This window comes from Oryzias melastigma, linkage group LG4 (genome assembly GCF_002922805.2).
Source record: "Oryzias melastigma strain HK-1 linkage group LG4, ASM292280v2, whole genome shotgun sequence".
Taxonomy (NCBI): Eukaryota; Metazoa; Chordata; class Actinopteri; order Beloniformes; family Adrianichthyidae; genus Oryzias; species Oryzias melastigma.
The window spans coordinates 718,488-740,497 of NC_050515.1; the positions used below are offsets into that span (position 1 = coordinate 718,488).

Here is a 22,010-nt window from a genome sequence, read left to right on the forward strand (position 1 = left end):
TTAGGTGTTTTGGCAAAATGACATTATTTAAAAGTCTAGACAAATTTGGAATTTAGCTAATATTTTAGCATTATGCTAGCTGTTTTGGGAAAATCTGACATTTTTCCAGTTTTTTGCTAATATTAGCATTATGCTAGCTGTTTTTTCAAAATGAGACTTTAAAAGTTCTTTAGACAAATTTAGAATTTAGCTAATATTTTAGCATTATGCTAGCTGTTTTGGCTAAATTAGCCATTTTTCCAGTTTTTTTGGCTAATTTGGCATTTAGCTAATATTTTGGCAAGCTATCAGCTTCAGCATTTTCAGCTATCAGTTTCAACATTTTCAGCTATCAGCTTTGGCATTTTCAGCGGCCACATTCAGCTTACAGCATTCACACTAGCATTTTCGTAGGTAATGCTATATATCTAGTTACCTTATAATAATGATAATATCTACTCCATTTAGAAACTTTTCTTTGTGTCTCACAAAAAAATAGAGCTGAGAAAACACTTTTAATCCCCCAATCATTTTCAAATTTCCTTTATTGAGCCATCACAAAAAAACAGTCATTGACATTAAACTAAATAATAATTTTCTCAATAAAAATGTAGATAATAAAACTTCTTGAATAGTGGAAGTTGTATAAATAAGCTTAGAAATTTTGGTCACTTGTTGTGGCTGAAAACTGGAATGAAATTTGTTCAAAACTGTTAAGACTTTAGGGATGAGCAGATCATTGAAAAACTAGAACAGAGTGGGAGTCCTGTTTTTGGTACTGAGTAATATGACGGATGCTGTTTTTTACTAAATAGGTTTGGCAAATAAACAGAAACCAAACCATTTTTTAATCTATGGAACTGAGAGAATATATTGAAATGAAGGGTGTTGCTCCAGGAAGCGACCAGGTTTCAGCACGATACATGGAGCCAAGTTTAGGTAGAACTACATCACCTCAGTCTAAAATCAGGAGAACTGACATTTGACCTTAATCTGTTTAGCACACTTCAATAAAGATAATCAAGCCTGGATTTGACTTTGGTCAGTAAATGTGAGATTCAAAGGAGGCAGAAGAGTCTGAGCAAACTCCAGCTGAATAACTACTACACCCATCAGAGGAAACCATTTTCAGTTTCGTAAGTCTGGTTTAAGATCAAGCAGATTTTGTTTGTTTGTGTTCAAAATAAAGTTGTGCATCATCAGTAAAAGAAATGAACTGGAGATTTCCTGCAGGTCATATCAATAAAGTGGGTACTTGATGGCGTGCTTTTGTTCAGAATTTCATACAGCTATTTCTATTCATTTAAAATACTTTTCTGCAAAGGAAATTTGAGCCACTCTTCTCCAAATGTTCACATTTAAAGCTAAAAAAAATCTTTTAGTTGCAGCAGATGTTGCTTAGAATTTTTAACAACATGTTTTTTAATCACAAAATGTATAAATGGAAGCCATTTGTCAATTGTTAGTTTTTATTAGCATTTTGATATGTTAGTTTGTCATCACAACATGAGGACAATGTCTATTAAACACGTATCTTGTGTAAAAATGCTTTTCAGGACGGAGGCAGATGACACATGACAAGAAGGAAAAGGGAGGGAATTACTCAAGCCTTAAATTACACACAGTCATGTGGACCTGAGGCCGCTCCTCATGGAGTTGCTTACTTTGTAAGAGTTTGGTATAAATAATGAAAGCTTTATAAATAGCAGCCGTGGAGCTAAAATTATCCCAGTTGGAGTTGTAAAAAACTGTTAGAGCAAAGTTGCGTTAACTGGTTTTAGATTTGCAGGAATGTATGTGAACTACATTCCATATGAAATAAGCCTTGCTGTATTATTATTTTTTTTTTTATCACTGCTTGATATTTTTAAAAAAATCTCAGGTGTCTGAAGTGTCCCACATCCTTTTTTGCAATAATGTGGTAACCTCCTTATCTAATGTTGACCTGCACTCCTAGAGATTAAATCAATAATATTTGAAATTCCTTCACTGCTCTCTCAGAATAGACGTCTAACCACAGAAAAAACAGTTCCTGCACAGCTTTATCATTGGAGTGTGACTGATAGCTTCAGGAATCTAATGGTTAACTTATGAACGACTTCTCTGTCCATCCACTGTTCTTATTCTGCTCCTTTTCAAATGCAGAAGAATTGAGTTTTGATAAAGCCCAAGAATCGATCAAAGCTGCATTCCAGAGGAGTCAGCTGTTCCTTAGAGATAAACATTAAAAAATGATCAAATAAATGTCTGATCTGTCCTGAAATATGGAGGAAGTGTGTAGATTTTCCAGTTCGGGGTTGAACAAACTCATCTGGAGCTGTTTTTGTCATGTTGCTGGTCTGAAATCGACCTGTGTTTTGTTTTTGTGTGAAGGCGTAGAATAAACGCAGGAAATATTCAATGGGAATGTCTCAGATTCTACAGCAGAGGTTCTCTAAGTTTTTGCAGCAGACGGCCAAATTAAGAATTGGACATTTTAGGCCAATTTTAGAGAAAAAAAATGGATGAACATAAAACTTTTGTTTTAATAACTTCAGTAACTAAGTGTTATTTGTAGAGTTAACAGAGCAAGACTTGAAACATTGTTTTAACTGAGAAATATCATCCATTTTGGTCAACATCAGAGACATCTGATGTCAATGTGAGCTACTTTCAGTATATATTCTTTCACAAACTTCCCATCACTGATGGGCTCCCAACACTGGTGTTGTGCCAATATATGCTCCCCCTGACAGACTTTGTTTCCCTGCTCTCTGTCATCGTTAATTTGTTTCGTAACGCTCAAATTTTGTCCCAAAAATCGTTAAAAGAAGGTGGATGATCACAATATACTTTATTCTGGGGCTTTGTGGAGTTTATTGTCATATTTACATTAATTTACACAAATTCTACATAAAACAACAGCTTTCTGTGTTTAAAAAATGACATTTGTGTGGCTACATTAGGATCAGATGACAAAAAGGAAGAGGGAGGGAATTACTCCAACTTCTTTTAACACTGTTTAGGACAAAAGATGAGCGTTACGAAACAAATCAACGGTGCCTGAGCGCGGCGAAACCATAGATAAAATATAAAATATTTTATTTTTACAGTCTATGGGCGAAACACATTTTGACAGGGGGAAATATACCTTGGCACACCGGGTCATTTCTACAATGTAGCTAGCTTCGGTCTCAGCTTCACTGGATTTTGTCAGTTTTGTAGCTTTGTTGTAGTTGTTGGAGCTTATTGTTGCGCTCCTCACCGGTAAATTTGTCATAGTTTTTATGATTTGTACCTATTTATATTTAATTTTTTCTTTATCCAGCCCATGAGGTACAACAAAGTAAGCATTTGTCCACTTAGCTTGACAGCGTCTTTTCTCCTGCTAACATGCTGTTTCCTCAAAAGAACGTTCTCTGGCTCTCTTCAAATCCCGTTCATCTTCCCGCTCTACTGCCGTCGTCACGATTCTTCTTTTCTCCATAGAGGCATTGATATAGAAAATGTTGTCTGCCCTCTAGTGGTCAAATTAATACACTACACCATTGTACCTCGGTGTAGTTACCTTTTTGTTCCCGCAGATGTCGCCAGAAACCACGAAACAAACAAATATTTTTTCCAATGTACAGCTAGTTTAAAGGGTAACCTAACAGAGAAGTGGGAGGCTGAAATATGGGGTCAAATCACACAAAATGTAAAAACTACCAATTGAAAAACAATTTATCCATTACCAGCTGCGGCTGTTTTGAATTTTCAGCCTTTTTTTTTTTTTGCTTTTCTGAATCTTCACTTTCAGCCCTCAGTTTGCAGTTTCAGTTCTGATTTTCGAGTTTTCGCTTCGGACTTTGTGACTCCACCCACAGCCAAAATTGGAAAATCGAGTTAGAGGGGTGGGGCTGGGGAACAAGACTGTTATCATTACTGGAGCTGCAGATCATGACGTGGGACTTCTGAAATGTTATGGGACTTAAATGGTTTGACCAATCACGAAATTCAAATGTAATACCTCAATTCAACCTGTGGTGGGCAGTACACAGACGGTTTTTGACTATATTTTCAAGAATTAAGCAATTTTAGTTTATCAAAAATTTGACAATGACTAACAGACAGCAATTTTAAAGGCCATTTATAGAGGTCAACAGCCAAAAAAAGTTGATTTAGTGTTTGGTTACCCTTTAATAATCATCAATTATGATTTACTGAGAGCCGAAAAACTTTTCCTGAGGGCTTTGAATGTTCACAAGTGAATGAGGATAAAAAGGAGGGGAAAATAGTGCTGATGTTTGGAAAAGCACATTATTCTGTGAAAATGTATGAAAATAAATGGTTAAGCTAACAGTTAGTGCACAAAAAGTGATAATTTTCAATTTAACAGGGCTGGAAATCCACTTGAACATAGTTTTCTGAAGTCAAGAGGAAAAAAAAAGACTCAGCGTTGATCAGTTCAAGTATTTTATTCTTCTCAAACAAGTCAAAGAAACATTGCTGCTGTGGAAATACAACAACCACTCAAAGAAAACCTCTCATCCCATCTTGACTTAAGACAGTTTCATGCTTCAGAAGCTCAGATGTGTTACCACCTGTTCTGTTTGGGATCCGCTTGATTGAGGCACCAGGATTGTTTTATTGTATTGTTATTAATAGCTCGATGTTATCTTGCGATGGTAACATTTTTGAAGCAACACTATAATCATGGAGATTGAGAGACCAGTTCTAATGATGCATGGCTTCCTCTTTGGAACAAAGCTTAACTTTACAAGAGTGTCATCATCCTCTCCCTCCCTCTCACTGATGGTGCAGAAAGAAATAAACATATCCAGATAAAATAATTAAGAGCAAAACAGAGTCAAACAGCCAGACAACAAAACACAAAGAAAACTTAATGATTTGATTTGTTTTTGCTAAAAAGCACAAATTTTATTTTTATTTCCAGGCTTAGTTTGTTTTGTTCGGCTCCATGTTCATATTTGGAAAATCAGTGTTTATGTTCTTTGATTTATTGTAACTTTTCAACCGTTAACAGGATCAACGTCATTCCAGCAGATTCTGAAGGAGAAAAGCGGCTTTGAGACGGTCAAGCTTCCAGAAAATCTACAAAAAAACTACTTCTGAGGTGTGATTTCTGCAACAGTTTCCCCCCAGGTCTTGATTCAGTAATACTGATAAATCTCACACTTCACACAGTTTCATTTGCTTCCCTCGCACTCTCAAGAGAGGACCAAAGACTGAAGGAAACTAAACCACCAGAAATATATCATACAGTTCCTACAGCTGCTCGTTTGAGAGCTGAACACCAAGCAGGATGGGAAAAAAACATGGAGAAACCAGCTGGTCCCGCTTATCCTATGACTTTGATCGATTATTAAACGGCTTCCTTTTGCTCATTAATACGCTTGTACCCACTAAACATTTCTGATTTTTTTTGCCTTGTGATTCTAAAACAAATTTTTCCTTCTGCCCCTTTGGAAGTTTGTAAGTTCTCCACACACAAAAAAGTGAACTTGAGTTCATTTGTGAGCAAGTGTTTGGTTCCCACCAGAGTTATCGTTGTCAAAACAAAGCCAGTTCTGCAAGTTTACCCAACTATATGTACCCTTTAGGTACTCAGTAACATTCAAATAAATTAAAGTGCTTTATCAAAGGATTTTCTAAAAAATTCTTGCTCTTTCTGCTTAAATAAAATTATAAATCGTTTTTTTAGGGCAAATGTACAAAATGAGCAGGAGGTCAGAGTCTGGAGCTGGATCACCGTATAGCGTTTCATGTCAGAGGAGATGATAGACCAACGTGATCCAGAAAACACACAGGCACACGCCCGCCACAGTCACCGCCACATCCCCAGCCTGTCGGAGCCACAGCTCGCCGTTCTCCGTCAGCCATCGGCCGCCCTCTGCCCCGTCACCTTCCTCTCTGCTCTCATAGGGGCTGCCTGAAGATGTCCTCCTCCTCCTCGGTGGGAAACCAGCGCTCCCTGCATTCATTCCAAATAAAGACCGACTCAGACGCTGCAGATGCTTCTCTGATAAACAGATTTGCACCACATGGAACAATTAGTGAAAATGTGAAAAAGCCTCTCCTTAAAGTTTAGAAAAATGCACTTTAATTATGCTTTTGTGGCCATTAATTTACAAAATTAAACTTAAATATTACTTTTGACACATGTACAGCCGTGGTCAAATGTCACGACTGTCTTGAGTTTCCAGTATTTCTACAACTCTATTTTTCTCTGGTAGTGATTGGAACAGATTCTTCTATGTCACAAAAACAATTCTGAAGTTTGCTTCTTTTCAGCAACATGAATTAGCAATTTTGGTGGCATTAAAAAGTTGTCTAAACAAAATGACCTCATAACTTCTTGTGAGTGTGGCCCTGCGACAGACTGGTGACCTGTCCAGGGTGTACCCCGCCTTCGCCCATCTGTAGCAGGGTTAGGCTCCGGCACCCCCGCGACCCCGAAAGGGACAAAGCGGCCAAGAAAATGAATGAATGAATGAACTTCTTGTGAGTAACTATGAGTGACTTCAAGGCGTGAATTCTCTGAGGCCATTTAAACGGTGCTCGTTGAATACAAATGCCCACAAAAACGCTACAATGGGAAAATCAAAGGAGCTCAGCACAGATCTGAAAAAATAAATCATTGACTTGAACAAGTCAGTTAAGTCACTTGCAGCTATCAAAACAGCTGCAGGTCCCAAGAGCAACAGTGCAAACAATTTTTTGTAAACACAAGGTAGATGGCTCTGTTTTATCACAGCCACGATTAGAAAAAAAACGCAAACTATCACCTGCTATCAACCAAGAACCACCAAAAATCAGATCGGCCAAGAGTTGGAAGCTGATAGAACAGTCAAGTATGTTTTGTGTCACACAGACTGAGAGGCTGCTGAGTAAGAAGGAAGCTCTTGCTCCAAAAGCGGCAAAAAAGAGGCTCGACTGAAGTTTACTGTTGATCACATGGACACAGATCAGATCAGATCTTCTGCAGGAAAGTTTTAATGTTGGACAAAACAAAAATCGAGCTCTTTGGCCACAAAGCTCAGCAATATGTTTGGAGGAGAAAAGGTGAGGAGAAGCAGAGTGGTGGTCATATTATGTTGTGGGCCTGTTCTGCTGCCAGTGGAACTGGTGCTTTACAGCAGGGGTCCCCAAACTTTTTCTAATGAGGGCCACATAACTGTTTCCTTCTCTGATGGGGGGCCGGGGTCAGTTTGTAGGCTAACAGAAAAAGTGTAACAATCACAGCCTAAACATAAAGATTTATGGTTTTAAGGAAAGCCACACATAGCCAAATTTTATATTATACATTTCTGTAATCTTCACAGAAAAATAATACTAAAAAACTTGATATATAGCATTACCTGCGATAGATTAATAGCTGAAGATGCTGAATTGATAGTTAAAAACACTGATGCTGACAGCTAGCTAAAATATTAGCGAAGTGCCAAATTAGCCAAAATAAAAATAGTTAAACTTCAAAATAGCCTAAAAACTGAAAAAAGCCTAAAGTCGCCAAAACACCTAGCATGTTGCTAAAATATTAGCTAAATGTCAAATTAGCCTAAAAAGCTGGAAACATGTCTATTTCAGCCAAAACAGCTAGCATAAAGCTAAAATATTAGCTAAACTCCAAATTAGGAAAAAAAGGAAAAATATTTCATTTAGCCAAAACAGTTTGGGGGGCCGGGCCAAATGTGGAGGAGGGCCAGATCTGGCCCGCGGGAGCCCTGCTTTATAGAAAGTTAACAGGTTAATGAAGAAGGAGCATTGCCTATCAGATCTTCAGGATAACCTAAAACCATCAGCCCAAAGGTTGAGTCTTGGGCACAGTTGGGTGTTCCAACAGGACAATGATCCCAAACACACTTAACAATGGTAACGAAATGGTCAAATCAGGCTAGAATGAAGGTTTTAGAATGGCCTTTCCAAAGTCCTGACTTAAACCTCATTGAGACATTGTGTACAATGCTAAAGTAACAGGTCCACATCAGAAAGCCAACAACTGAACTGCACCAATCCCGTCAAAAGTTGCAGTGAAAGATTAAACCAGAATCTTGTGGATGGCTACCAAAAGCGGAAAATTGAAGTAACCAAATATTAGCATTGCTGTGTGTATATTTTTGACCCATCAGATTTGGTCACATTTTCAGTTGACCCATAATAAAGTCACAAAAACAACCAGGTTTCATGATTTCTTTTTTGTGACATTAAAGTATCTGCTCCAGTTACTCTATCAGAGAAAAAACAGAGTTGTAGAAATAACTGGAAATTCAAGACAGCCATAACATTTTGATCTTTACTAGTGTAAATGTCTGACCACAACTGTAAGTTACTTTCAAAATAAAATACACCCTGTGGCAGAGTGAAACGTGGAATTTTCTATCATTTTTTTCTGAGGTATTCTCCTTGTTCTCATTTTACTTTTTGCTAATTTTGAGCAAAATCTAAATTAAAAAAAAATCAGAACATAATTTTGTATGAAGAAACTACGGATTTAATTTTTTTTACCATAATTTTTCTGTCATAAAAAGTAAAAATGCTTACCTACTTTTTATTTAAATTCTGTGCATTTAACCCTTTAACACCAGAGCTCCAGGATTTATGCTCTTTGATTTCCTGTAACTTTTCAACCGCTAACACGATCGACGTCATTCCAGTTGATTGAGGAGAAAAGCGGCGTTTCGCCCATCAACTGGAATGACGTAGATCATGTAAATGGTTGAAAAGTTACAAGGTTTTGTGTTGGAGCCTCAGGTTGCAGACTCCTAATGTCGACCAATATGTGCAGAAACTGCACCATCTTGTGGCGGATGCTTGTAAGTGTTTCATACCAAAGTGACTCTGTAGTGGCATAATGACAGCCAGAACAAAGACGGAGAGAAGCGATGCATATGCCTACAGAGAAAAGACAGAAACATTTAAATAAATGATTGCCATTTAAAACAGCAGCTTATAATGGACGGAATGTCTTATTCATGAGCTTAATTTGGGTTTTCACATCTTTGAATAATTAAAAGCGGGATAATGATGAGGCTGCATTGAAACTACGTTCAGCGTGAGCTGATTATGCGGTGCCTACCAACAAGAGCTGCGCGCCGTTCTGAGTCATCTTCCTCAAGGCTTTTCCCGTCTGGAGTCCGAGCAGCGCTAGAGAACAGGGAGTAATTGCCTCCTCATCCTCCATCTCCACACATCTTGAGAGACACAACCAAACTGTGTTAGATGATTAGAGCCGGATCGTGAGGCTTCCTGTTAAAAATAATCCCTGCAACAGCCGGACAATACCTTCTTAAGATCTTCTCCATCACAGAGTCCGGCTCATCCTGCAGAGATGCGTTGAAAGAATGCAGGATGGCGGCTGGAAGAATGTGGCCTCGTTGTGCCAAAGCAGCCAAGCTGTACATTCCCTGAAAACAGAATTACCGCCGCAGACTGATGGGTTACTCACTGGGAAAGTCTCCGAATAATAATAATCCGTCGGGATGCTGTTTGTTTTTTATTGCAGTGGGCCTCAGTCAGTGGAAGTTTAATTAAGTTTATCATAGGGTGATGCGATTACAGCCAGAGTAAATCTGTCACCTGAGGGCTGCCCGCGTGAGCCGCTCTGCTGTACATTGATACGGCCCGCTCGGCCGAGGATAATGAGTCCTCCCGTGCGCCCCGGGAGCCGCGGCTGCTGTAGTAGTCTCCCATTTTCAGCAGAGCTATCGGAAGGACAAATATTTGCCGTTTGGTGATCGGGCCGGCACGGAAAGAGAAAGGTCAAAGCTAAATGAAACGAGACGAACTGACCTGATGGATGAGGTTGAGAGTTTAATATAGAGTAGTTGTAATATCTCCACTGACAATCGTAACCGAGACTCAGCTCCTGGGGGAACAAGGAGCAGAGTAATAATGAAGCTGATTCCATCGACTGCTAATAATTTCCCCGTGGCATAGTAGCTCTCTCTGCGTAGCCGGAATGGCGTCTTTCACAAGCCGGTCAAAAGATCAGGCGGGAATTGCTGTACACGAACCTCACACAGGTGAGCGGCGTTCGTCTGGGCTACAGTGAGGCCCGTCTCAGCTGCCAAGATGTATTTTAAGAGCGCCTCCTCCCTGTTGGAAACACAGTAAGACAGATATGAAGACAGTAAGCTCACACCCAGATTAAATCAGGAGGATGATGGGGTTGAATCCTGTCCGTACCGAGAGTCCTGGAGGAAGGCCTGAAGACCCTCTCTAACCATAAATCCAAGGTGTCCGTTCTGTTCGCAGACCTTCCTGAGCATTCTGCACAGAGGTTGATAGATTGATGTGAACATAATTTACTTCAAACGAACAGAAAGTTTGATCTTAAATTAGATGTGGAGGTCATTCTAAAGAATTGTGTGATGAAAATCATGTTTTTTGAGTTTTGCATGTCTGACATCTTTCTTATGAAAGAGAACCAATGCAATAAGAAATCGTTTCGTTTTTGCATTTCCGAGTATTTCCTCTTTAAAATGCTGTTAATCAAACTGTCTCAAACAGACTCTGTCTCCACCAGACTCCACGGAGCTTCTTGGTGTGACCACGGAAATGTGAACGGCGGCTCATTTGACCGCAGTCGGAAAGGATTGTAAATCAATGAAAGAGTATTTTGATGTTAGCTTTGATTATTTTATCAAGAACTCTGAGAAACCAATGATTGAATGTATTGATCACAGTCAATAAACATTGGAGAATTAGCTAAAAGAGTCTTTGGTGAACTGGAAGGAGAAAGAATCAGGATTTTGGAGGATGTTCTGTCCATGAAGATCTTCACTTCCTCGTCCCAGCTGACATCCGGATCAGAACCATACAGATTTAGGTTAGCAAGACACAGAGCTATAATCATCAGGGGCGGAGCTGCTCAGCTCTAAAAGCCACGCCCCCTCAGGGGAGATTTTGGAAACAGAGACTTCAGATCAACACGAAAAATTGCTTTTTAAGACATTTAGGTTGTGGGATTTTGGTTAAAAACTTCACATTTATAATTAAAACCCTACTGGGAACATTTTTTTAAATAAAAAAAAATGTTATTGGGGGATTTTAAACATGCTTTTCAACCTTTAATACGATCAACATAATTCCAGTAGATTCTGAAGGAGAAAAGCGTCACGCCGCTTTTCTCCTTCAGAATCTACTGGAATTATGTTGATCGTGTTAACAATTAAAACATTAATCAAAGACCATAAACACTGGAGCTCCAGAGTTAAATGGTTAAAAACTTTGGAAAGCAAAATCTCCATAATCCAGACAACAGTGCAGAGACAGAGGCTCTTATTTTTAGATATGCAAATCCTGGCTTCCGACCTTGAATTAGCCACTGTCATTGAAATTAAATTCCAATGAGCTGCAGGCCATGCAGCCCATAACAAAGCTTTCTTCACCCAGCTAATGAATGCCTCTTACATCACAGCCCTCTCCACATCCTGAGACACCCCTTCCAGGTTTCCTGTGGAAAGGTACCACGCCGCCTCCACCGACGCTCCGACGTGGCCCAGCCGGGATGCGTTGAGAAACTGTTGGAATGCAGCGCTCTGTGGATCACATCACCTCAACTTCACCATAACACCCCAAAAAGAAAAAGGAAAAAACACAGACAGAAGGTGGGAAGATCAAACCTCGTTCCTCCAGGGTCTGTCAGGGATCTTCCCGGTGAGGTGATAAATTCCCAGGTTAAACATCCCATCATCGCTCCCATTTGAGGCAGCTTGTTCGAAATATTTCACCGCGTTTTTGTAGTCCTTCAGGATTTTCCCATGGTACCAGCCCAAGCCGTTCAAGGCATTAATTGAGCCCTAAAGCGAGGAAACAGACAGTGGTATTCATAGTGAAGCCATAAGCCGTAAACACACATATCGATTGGCGCTCACTCACCAGCGCAGCTGCTTCTTTCAGCAGCCGAAAACCTCGAGTGTAGTTTCTTTTCACTCCCTGGCCCTGAAGGAGTCACATCACTCAGAAGATCGATAAGTGTCAAAACAAAGACGCCGCACACACACTCTAAACGTCCAGCCTTCAATTCAATCATATCATGTGGGTCTTAATAATTTCACACACCTTCATTAGCAGGATGGAGTAGTCGTACATGGCAGAGGGGTCCTTCATTTCTACGGCACTCCTCTCGAACCACTTCACCGCGCTTGCTATGTCTTTGGACACTCGGTTATGTCCCCAGTACAGCATTATTCCCAGCCGTCTCTAGAGAGGAGGCAGTCGGTGTTAGGCTGACCTGCAGTGACCTTAACCCTTTAACACCGGAGCTCCAGTGTTCATGTTCTTTGAATTACTGTAATTTTTTCATTGTTAACAGGATAATATTAACAATTAAAAAATGACAGTAAGTTAACGATTTTGTATTTAAGCGCCAGGCGTTAAAGGGTTAAAGACCCACTCCGATAAAAATTGCGTTTCAACATGTTTCGTGGAATTTTCTGATGATAGAAGACAAATATTAAGCTTAAAACTGTATTTTAAAGTTGTTTCAAGTGAATCAGGAGCAGGTTTTGAACCTTTTTTTTAAACATCATCCTGATTGGCGGTTGACCTTGTCAATCAATCTCCTTTGTGCTGATGGTCCATTCAGGTTGTCAGATTTACACAAATCCTTGCTCACAATCAGATCTTTGTTTTTATTTCATAATGCAGACTTATTTTTCTGTGAAGGTCTGAACTTTAAGAGTTTAAACAGAAGGGAAAAGTAGGAAAATGTTCATGCCTTTTTGAGAAAAGTGTGTAATGAGGGGTTTTATAGCCTTAAAACATCAATAATCTTACTTTGCAGATTTCACCAATCACAGGTTATTTTTAGAACATAACTCTTGTGATAAACAAGAGAATTTGTGACAGAAAATACGTCGGGCGAGCCACAAACTCCACCCCTTTCTAATGCATCCACTTGTAGACGACTAGATCCTCAAGGCCTGGATTTGGGCACCCCTGATTTATATGATGTCCAACATGTTGCATTTTTCTGAGTGTCATGGATTCCTGGTATAAAGTCTCACATGTCCCAGGAGTGGGTCGACTAAAGGCCAAGTCTCCAGTATTATTACTTTTTTTCTTTTTAGGAACTTTTTGTTCTCAAATTGTTAATTTTTCAGTCATTTTCTAGCATCTTTTTAGGATCTTCCTATGTTTTTATTTTCAATTTTGTTACATAAACCACAGTTGAAAATAAAAGAAAACTACTCTAATTTTTCATGTGTTGTCATATTTTGATCTATTTATATGCCAAATACTTTTTATTGAGTATATTATTTTGGGGAAAAATTAACCAGAAAAATTTTTATAGCGAAAGGGCTCTAGGATTAAAACTGTACGTAGTTTTCTTCAAAGTTGCTCACCATTTTTGTTGAACCGGTGATGTTAAGTTGGGGTTGTTAGGGGCTGTAAGCTAGCGTATGTAAACAGAGAGCTCTCAGCAGCGGGGAGGGGAAGGGGGGCTGGGGTTGCTCCGCACCAACAGTCCCGCCCACAACTCAGAGGTGAATTTCTAATGAACTACTGCCTCTCTGCAGAAACTTTGTTCTAAAAATTGCATTTTTTTTCTTAATTATTATAATTTGGCTAAAATGGCATAATCATAATTTCAAAAAGTAGATTAAGAGATGATCGGAGTGGAACTTTAAAGAAATGCGGCAGATATGCAGCAGAAAGTAAAGCAGTCTGAAGCGTACCTGTGCCTCCACGTCTCCTCTCTCGGCTTGGAATTCCAAATACTGGAAGACGTCGCTGGACTCATGAGTCAGGCTCTTTAAATCCTCCTCGTTGCTTAAGTAGATGTGTTCGGGGATGTATTGCTTCACACAAGACAGAGAGAATGGGTTTTAAAGCCACTTTCTTTTTGACAAACTGCGTTTGTTATTTTAACAATTCAAAGATTGTAGCGAGATAAAACGACAGACTTCTCTTGTTTTTTTCTCTTCTCTCCTAGCTGAGGGAAAGACCTCACCATTAAATATTCATAAGTTTCACCAGCAGCAAAAAGTGTTTGTCGAATAACTTTGTTAAAAAGTGTTGTGAACGCACACAGAGCTCAGCTCACTTTTACAACTCAGCATGTAATTAGTTAAATACAAGATAAAAAAAAATATAAGATGCAGTTTAATTCCAAACGATATAATCTGATTAATTGGGACTGAGTGGACCTGCGCTGACAAACTGAGCGACAGATCTGGCAACACAAGCAAACAACTGTGATTTAAATGGTGCTTTTCTTTTTAGTAATTTAATTATTAAGCTTGGTCCTCATCAGTGAGAGGAGCTCAGCCAATTCTAAACAGCCAAGGCGACAAACTGCAAAACAGATTTGTTCTATTATTAAAAACTGCTAACAGAAAACAATGTCATCAAGTAGATAATCACCATTTTCTTTTTTTTTTTTTTTTTGCATAAAACGATGTTTTGTTGTTAAAAATTCAAACTGGAGGAGAAATACTCAACTCTGCAGATTCATCACCTCAATTCATTAGATGCAGCTTATTAAAAGACTCCGGGAATAAACAGGAAATTAGTTGGAAGCATCCCTTTTTCTCATAACGGCCTCCTTATCTGTGAGGTGCTCTCCTCGTTTATCAAGACGGCTCTATTTTTAAATGAAGATATAAAGCTCGTCCACCTCCCCCCCCACACGCACACACTGAAGCCTGGACAACAAACATGCTATCAGTCACAGTTTGGAGACGGCGTGTTGTGAATGAGGGCTGCAGACGTTTCGGTAACGATTCAAGTTGGTCTGCTCGAGCCGGCAGGAGGGAATTTGCCAGAGCAGGTAAATGAGAGGGCGACAAAATCGCTCTGTCTGCCTTGAAAATCCCTTTTAAAGCTGCATTTAATCTGTTTAAATCCTCACAAAAGCAATATGTAAAAACAGCCCTCTGAAAAGGACGCAGCGGCTCTGTTTGTGAGGCTCTTCTGGAAGTGCTTGCATGTGGAGCTCATCGACATGAGCGTGGTATCGATTTAATGATTGGAGCGTAAACAAGTGGTTTTCTCCCCGAAGAGTAAACACGAGCTTCTATAGCTGTATGTGACCGATTACCGTGAATGGTATTCACAATAAAACTACGAATAATGATAAATGTGTGCTCACTGATACCTCCATTTCGTGTGCTTGGGAATGGTCGATGCTGCTCTGAGCGCCAACGTTGGAGTAATATCCGTAAGCCACGTCCAGGTCTTTAGGAAACCCATCAGCTCCAAGTGAGTGTTTGTACCCAACATGCATCAGGGCAAACCGATCGTCTCCCAGGGCACCGATCAAACTATAGACATGCCCCTGAAACGCACAGACGGCGCAGTATGATGAAGGATCGACACACACAGAATACAGGAGTAATTAGGATGGACGAGAGTCTACCTGAACTCGACTGACTGGGAGCCCCAGTCCGGACATGTGAGTGGCAGCCAGCAAGAGAGATGCTCTGTGGTTACCAAAGCAGGAGGAAACTTGTAAAAAAGCCAATGAGCTGGACGAGATATTTGTTTGTGCCTCATCCACAGGAAGCATGCTTTGAACTGCCAGGTCAAACAAAACACTGCCAAGTTGCTTCAAACCCAGAGACCCTGCAGAAAATTAAAAAACGGTGTGAGCTCCAACCGATTCTCCTTCTTCTCATGTTCGGTTATAGATGTAAAACCTGATCTGATGTCATCCTGGTTTCTCTGCAGGTAATGAAAGAACGCTGCGTGCTTGAGTTGTGTTTCCCAGGTCCATGCTTGTGTGCACGTTTTCTCTGCTTTGTTGAACTGACTCCACTGGTGTAAGTAGTGAGGAGTACATGCAGCTGAAATCACAGCATACGAACAACCTGTCAGCAGCTTCTCACACTTCACAGTTGTACAGATTGGTATTGGATGTTCTTTGTGTAGATCTGTTATGACACTGCATTTAACCAACACATGAAGACACTTTTTACCATTGTTGGCTGACACGAGCTAACACATAGCTGAAATGTTAGTTTAACTCAGGGTTTATCCATAAAACCTTAGTTTATGCCAGATCATCAAAATAAATAAATAAATAAAAAATAAAGTTTTAGTATTGGTTTTAAAATCCTAGGATATGCCAAAATAGCCAAAAAAGCTAGCACATTGCTAAAATACTAGCTTAACTCCTAATTAGCCCAAAAAACCTTAGTAGACGCCAAATTAACCAAAGAAATTTAAAAAAGCAAGCACATTGCTAAAATACTAGCTTAACTCTTAATTAGCCTAAAAAAAACTTACTAAAAGCCAAATTAGCAAAATAACTAAATAAATAAATAAAAATAGAAAAAAATAAAATAGCACGTTGCTAAAATACTAGCTTAACTCCTAATTAGCCCCAAAAACCTTAGTAGATGCAAAATTAACCAAAGTAATAAAAAAGCAAGCACATTGCTAAAATACTAGCTTAACTATTAATTAGCCCAAAAAAACTTACTAAAAGCCAAATTAGCAAAAAAATAATAATAATTAAAAAAATAAAATAAAATAGCAAGTTGCTAAAATACGAGCTTATCTCCTAATTAGCCCCAAAAACCTAAACACCAAATTAGCCATAAAAAAGCTAGCACGTTGCTAAAATGCTAGCTTAACTCCTAATTGTTGTAGATTTATTATGATCCTCCATTTAACCAACACATGAAGAGACTTTTTACCTTCATTGTCTGACAGGAGCTGAGCCTTAGAAACTTCTTCCATTAAGGTTTCTGTGAATGCTTTCACCTCCAGACACTCTCTGTGAACCTGGTCCAGCTCCTGGAAGGTTGAGTTGGTGTGCAGTGTATTTTTTACCTGTTTAGGGAAACAAAAATTTTATAAACTGTTTGATAAAACAGTTAGAATTAATGACTGCGGGACAAAGACATCACCTCGTTTGTTCCAAGGCGGTAGTATTTAATAGGCCCAAAATATCCACGGATGCCTGATAGATATTTTCCTCCTCCAATCACAAAATATCCGTCTGTGTCGTCATAGTGGAGGCTGTTGCGGAACCTGTGATGTTTAATGAAAGTCAGACCAGCTGTCACTGTTACTCTGTGTGTGATCAAGGTTCTCTTTTTACTAATAAGTCAGAATAAAGCTTAAAGACCCACTCTGATCATCTTTTTAGCTAATTTAAAAGTGTTCCCAGTGGTCTTTTAGTAATGAAAGTGTCGGTTTTAGCCAAAACAAAAAAAAAACAGTATTGTTTTCTATGACATAGTTTCTGCAGAGCTGCAGGAGTCCCAAAGCAATCTGCCTCTGATTTCCTGTCATCCATCTGTTTACACTTTCTCCAGCGAGCTTATAGCCCCTCACACCCCAAACCTAATATTAGTGGTGCAACTAAAACGGTGAGCAATATTGGAGTGATCCAGCTGTACAGTTTTGAAACAGATGCCAGCTCAGATGAGGAAAATGAAGACGTACATAGACTTGGTAGTCTATACAAGTGGATGCATCAATGTGGCTTACTGATTGTAGCTTCTACGTCAAAGCTGCAAGCTTTTTCCAACTGCATTTTTTCTCCTGCTCCTGGTTCACTCCGATTTGAATAAAGACATACTCAGAAATTAATAGAATAACTTAATTTACTTAATATCTGTCGTGCATCATCAGACAAATTGCCACAAGAAAATTTTAAAAATACCAAAAACACAATTTTCATTGTGGTGGGTCTTTCAAACCACGTTCATTTTTAGCATTTCAAAAATTGCATTTCTGACCATTTTAATTAAAATTATTGTAAAAATCATTGAGAATCAGGAGTAGACAAAAAATGCTGCTTGAAAAGGAGCTTATTTGTAACCACTGACATATATTATTTCACCAAACATATCACGGTGTTGATGTCACCCATGAGTCACGTTTTTAGAAGGACAGTCGCAATCATGAGTGAACTTGTTCTGGCTTGTTCGAACTCCACATCCCTCCCACAGAAAGCAGCTCGGGGGAATCTGCCAATCAAACGTTCAAGGTGGGGCCAGCCAGCACCACATGCTTTTACTGAGGCATTTGATTGGTCAGTTTGGTTATTCTGACAAATAGAACTAGCAAAGTGTATTACCTGCAATGATGCTAGTGTGAATGTTTTTTGCTGAATGTGGTCGCTGAAAAAATTGCTGAAGGGATTTGCTGAATGTGATAAAGCTATTTGCATAATGCTAAAGTTTGTAAAGGACTTAAAGTTGCAGAAATTGCAGAACGCGCCCAAAGAATTTGATGGATTACTTGAAAAACTGGAAAAATTGCAAAACATTTTTAAAAATGTGCATAATTTATGAACTCAGAATTAGCCCAAATCTCCAGTAGATGTCAAATTAGCCAAATAAGGTAACATTTTGCTAAAATGTTACCTTAACTCCAAAAAAAGCCCACAAATCTTTAGTAGGTGCCAAATAAGCCGAAAAAGCTAGCATGTTGCTAAAATATTAGTTTAACTCGGAATTAGCCAAAAAAATGTCATTAGATGCCATATTAGCTAAAAAGAAATGCACATTACTTAGTAACTAACTAACTCAGTATTAGTCCAAAAAATCTCAGTTTATTTCATAATATCCCAAAATGCTACCATGTTGCTAAAATATGAGCTTAACTCAGAATTAGCATTAAAGAACCTCAGAAGGTGCCAAATGAAAAAAAAAGAAACAAAAGCTAACACATTGCTTGAATGTTAACTTAACTCAGAATTTGCCTAAAAAACTTCAGCGTATGCCAAATTAGCTAAAAAAAATCTAACACCTTGCTAAAATATTAGTTTAACTCAGAATTTACCAAAAAAAAACCTGTGTATGCCAAATTTGCCAAAAAAGCTACCACGTCCCTAAAATACTAGCTTAACTCCTACTTAGCTTAAAAATCCTACTTATATGCCAAGATAGCAACAAGAAAATGTTTATCATGCTGCTAAAAGACTAGCTTAACTCCATATTAGCCCAAAAAACCTCATTAGAGGCCAAATTTGCCAAAAAAGAAGCTTGCACATTGCTAAAAGACTAGCTTAACTCAGAATTAGCCCAAAAATCTCTGCATGGTGCCAAAATATTAAATAAACTTAAGAATAGCCCAAAGGAAGTCTTTTGGAGTTTGACCCTCTTGGAATCCAGGGATACTTCCTTTTTGGAACACAAGAGGGGAAGGGTTGATATGTCCAATGGTTTATGGTCAATGTTTGTAACGCAGTAAATACATAGAGCGGACCACAAGCTCACAACTCAACAGCAAATTTCTAATGAACTACTGCAGAAACCATGTCGTTTTAAAATTTTGGATCTAACCGGCATGATCATGATTGATAGACCACTAGGAAAGTTTTTACAATAGATCAAAAGATGACCGGAGTGGTACTCCTTAAAAAAAAGGGAGCTCTTACTGATAGTCAAATTTGCGGGTTTTGTTGTCCCAGCTTGCATCCATCCTAATCTGAAATTCCCACCCAACAAAAGCACAAACAAAGCATCTTTTAGAGTTTCACAGCTGTTTCATAAAAGCCTCAAAGATTATGAACAACAGTCTTTTTCTGCTACTCATCTCATGCTGGGGTGGTGTACCTTTGAGTCCAGCATGTAACAGTCCAATCTGATCCATTTCCACAGGGGCAGCGCAACGTTAGCCCGAAATGCTTCATCTCCTCCTGTTGTCAGGCGCGCCTGAATGATGATGTCTCCTAAGCAGGAGATCTGACAGTCACATTTTTCACCAAAGGAAATTCAAAGCTTTTTATTAATACATGACGCGGTCTGTTCCACTGTCACACAAAACACTCATCATCCCTCACAACCATCTCACGACACCTCAGTCAAATCCTCAATGACGGCTTGTGTCTACACAAGCTGCCGGGGCCCACCTGTTTCTGTGAGCTGCACGAGGACAGAGTCATACGAGTTGCTGCTGTCGATGTGATGGATGATCCCACAGAGGTTCTGGTGACACTGCTCCACCAGGTAGATCCACACAGACAAGGCGATGCTGAAAGCCAAGCAACTTGATTTGACCAGCTGTTCCTTTATTCACTGAAGTGTGTGGTTGGAATAAAAAGTGCTGCTGTGTCTGGGGTTATATGGGACGTTAACCCTTTATCACCAGAGCTCCACCTTTTATATTCTTTGATTTACTGTAACTTTTCAAGTGCTTACACAATCAACGTAATTCCAGTAGATTCTCAAGGAGAAAAGCGGCTCACGCTGGAATTACGTTGATTGTGTTAACAATTGAAAAGTTACAGCATGTTGAAGATTTTGTGTTTAAAGGGTACCCAACCTGGGGAGTTGGAGGCTGACTCCATTCTCAGCCCAGATTTGAAAAATGCCAAAAAAGGGGGCGGGGTTAGTTGAGCCGGACTGAGCGACGGAGGTGTGGCTTGGATCTATAATTGACAGTTAGGTTAGCTTTATGTAGCTGTAACACTAGAAGGCGCAGATTCTTGCACTATATACAGATACAAGTTTGGAGATAATAAAAATGAAAATATACCACGATATCAATAATTTTCTAAGCTTTAATTCAAGCCATGTTTTGTGAAAATTGGTCAAGCCATTTTTGTGGTTGGTTTCCCGCATGTCTTACATTGAAACAGTTGCACTCTGTTGACCCGACTCAATGCATCGCAATGGCGCCTGTGCATGCACGTCTCTGCGACCTCTCTGAGAGTGGTAAAATGCTGCTAGCATCATAGCTAATAAAGGCTAACGTTTTAAACAAACAATCCTGAGTGAAACGTTCATTGCAAATCCATCACCAGGACAGAGTTCACTGGATATAATGCCAATTGCACTAAACCTCTGTTCCTTAACTTCCAAGTCCACTGGAAAGTTGTGTAAGCAAGTAGATTTTTGACAACTGATGGCAACACAACTCCCAGCCATGCTAAAGCTAACGACCAGGTGTTACAGAATCAAAGATGGGCGGGACTGGAGCTGCAGAGCATGATGACATTAAACTTATGGGACTTACACCAGTTGAGCAATCACCAATAATTGTCGGTCCACTAGCTTTAGCGTAGAGCTTCCAGGGCTTGAATATACATAACAACAGTAGCTTCATAACTTAGTAGTAGTAGTAGTAGTAGTAGTAGTAGTAGTATGTTTTTTATTTCATTTTCAAAGCACACAAAAGGAGTTTTACAATAATCTTGGTTTTTTTAAAAAGTGAAAATGAAAAGGGACAGAAAGAAGAAAACTTATTGTCTCTGCCCCATTTAACCAAGTCAGTAAATAATTTCAGTCAACAACAAAAATTAAGCAACAGAATAGACAAATTGTAAAAGAAACAAACACCAAAAATAGTAGGTAAAAAAGTAGTAATATTAACAAATCAAAAAAAAAAAACAATAAAATAAGATAACCAAATAAAGTAAATACCTCATAAACCCCTTTTTTCCCTATTCTCTTTTCCCCTTCTTTCCCATTAAGCCTGTTTTTAATGACTGTTTGACTCATATGATGTGAGCATTTGTTTTTTCACAGTTTTTTTAAAAGTAATAATTGAATGAGATTCTTTTATAGATTTTTCTAGAGTATTCCATAATCTAATACCCTGCACTGAAACACTTTTTTCCTTCAATTTGGTTCTAAATTTATTGGTTTTAAAAATTTCATGCCCTTTTAGGTTATAATTGCTCTTTCTTTTTTCAAACTTATTTTGTGTTATGTGGTAAAATTCTGTGATGTGCTCTGTACATAAGTTTTAATATGGAATGATTTACAAAGTCTTTAAATTTTAATAGTTTTAGTTTTATAAACAGAGGTGTAGATGGATCCAGATACTTACTCCCAGTAATGATTCTTATTGCTCGTTTTTGTAACACAAATATTGAATTTATTGATTTCTTGTTAGCATTTCCCCAAATTTCTATGCAGTATGTCAGGTATGGTACAATCAGTGAATTATATATGAGGTATAATGATTTTTCGTCTAGTGACCATTTAACCTTATATAACAGTGCTATTGTTTTTGCTATTTTTGTTTTTATGTAGTTGATATGAGATTTCCAGCTTATTTTATCGTCTATGATCACCCCTACAAACTTGGTTTCTTTCACTTGTTTAATTTGAGAACCTGCAATTTCTATTGAGATGTTA

At 38.8% G+C, this 22,010-nt stretch overlaps 1 protein-coding gene across 2 annotated transcripts in view; it reads right to left on the bottom strand.

Annotated features, from left to right (window-relative positions):
- Nucleotides 1–4,406: 4,406 nt before the first annotated feature.
- LOC112150827 (protein sel-1 homolog 3) overlaps nucleotides 4,407–22,010 on the bottom strand; it is a 20,159-nt gene continuing 2,555 nt past the window's right edge. Inside the window, exons 4-24 of one of the 2 annotated variants that reach the window (XM_036211403.1) lie at nucleotides 19,778–19,899; nucleotides 19,482–19,597; nucleotides 19,304–19,353; nucleotides 16,821–16,944; nucleotides 16,608–16,743; nucleotides 15,606–15,752; nucleotides 15,326–15,531; nucleotides 15,065–15,244; nucleotides 13,644–13,766; nucleotides 12,025–12,165; nucleotides 11,842–11,904; nucleotides 11,586–11,762; nucleotides 11,374–11,483; nucleotides 10,147–10,230; nucleotides 9,975–10,056; nucleotides 9,751–9,826; nucleotides 9,538–9,662; nucleotides 9,244–9,365; nucleotides 9,038–9,152; nucleotides 8,790–8,853; nucleotides 4,407–5,932 (exon numbers count right to left, since the gene is read on the bottom strand). In XM_036211403.1, coding sequence (XP_036067296.1) covers nucleotides 5,727–5,932; nucleotides 8,790–8,853; nucleotides 9,038–9,152; nucleotides 9,244–9,365; nucleotides 9,538–9,662; nucleotides 9,751–9,826; nucleotides 9,975–10,056; nucleotides 10,147–10,230; nucleotides 11,374–11,483; nucleotides 11,586–11,762; nucleotides 11,842–11,904; nucleotides 12,025–12,165; nucleotides 13,644–13,766; nucleotides 15,065–15,244; nucleotides 15,326–15,531; nucleotides 15,606–15,752; nucleotides 16,608–16,743; nucleotides 16,821–16,944; nucleotides 19,304–19,353; nucleotides 19,482–19,597; nucleotides 19,778–19,899 — 2,569 coding nt within the window. In that variant the 3' untranslated portion in view covers nucleotides 4,407–5,726. Of the gene's footprint in view, nucleotides 5,933–8,789; nucleotides 8,854–9,037; nucleotides 9,153–9,243; nucleotides 9,366–9,537; nucleotides 9,663–9,750; nucleotides 9,827–9,974; nucleotides 10,057–10,146; nucleotides 10,231–11,373; nucleotides 11,502–11,585; nucleotides 11,763–11,841; nucleotides 11,905–12,024; nucleotides 12,166–13,643; nucleotides 13,767–15,064; nucleotides 15,245–15,325; nucleotides 15,532–15,605; nucleotides 15,753–16,607; nucleotides 16,744–16,820; nucleotides 16,945–19,303; nucleotides 19,354–19,481; nucleotides 19,598–19,777; nucleotides 19,900–22,010 lie in introns of both variants that reach the window. The other variant, XM_024279328.2, reaches the window with a different exon arrangement.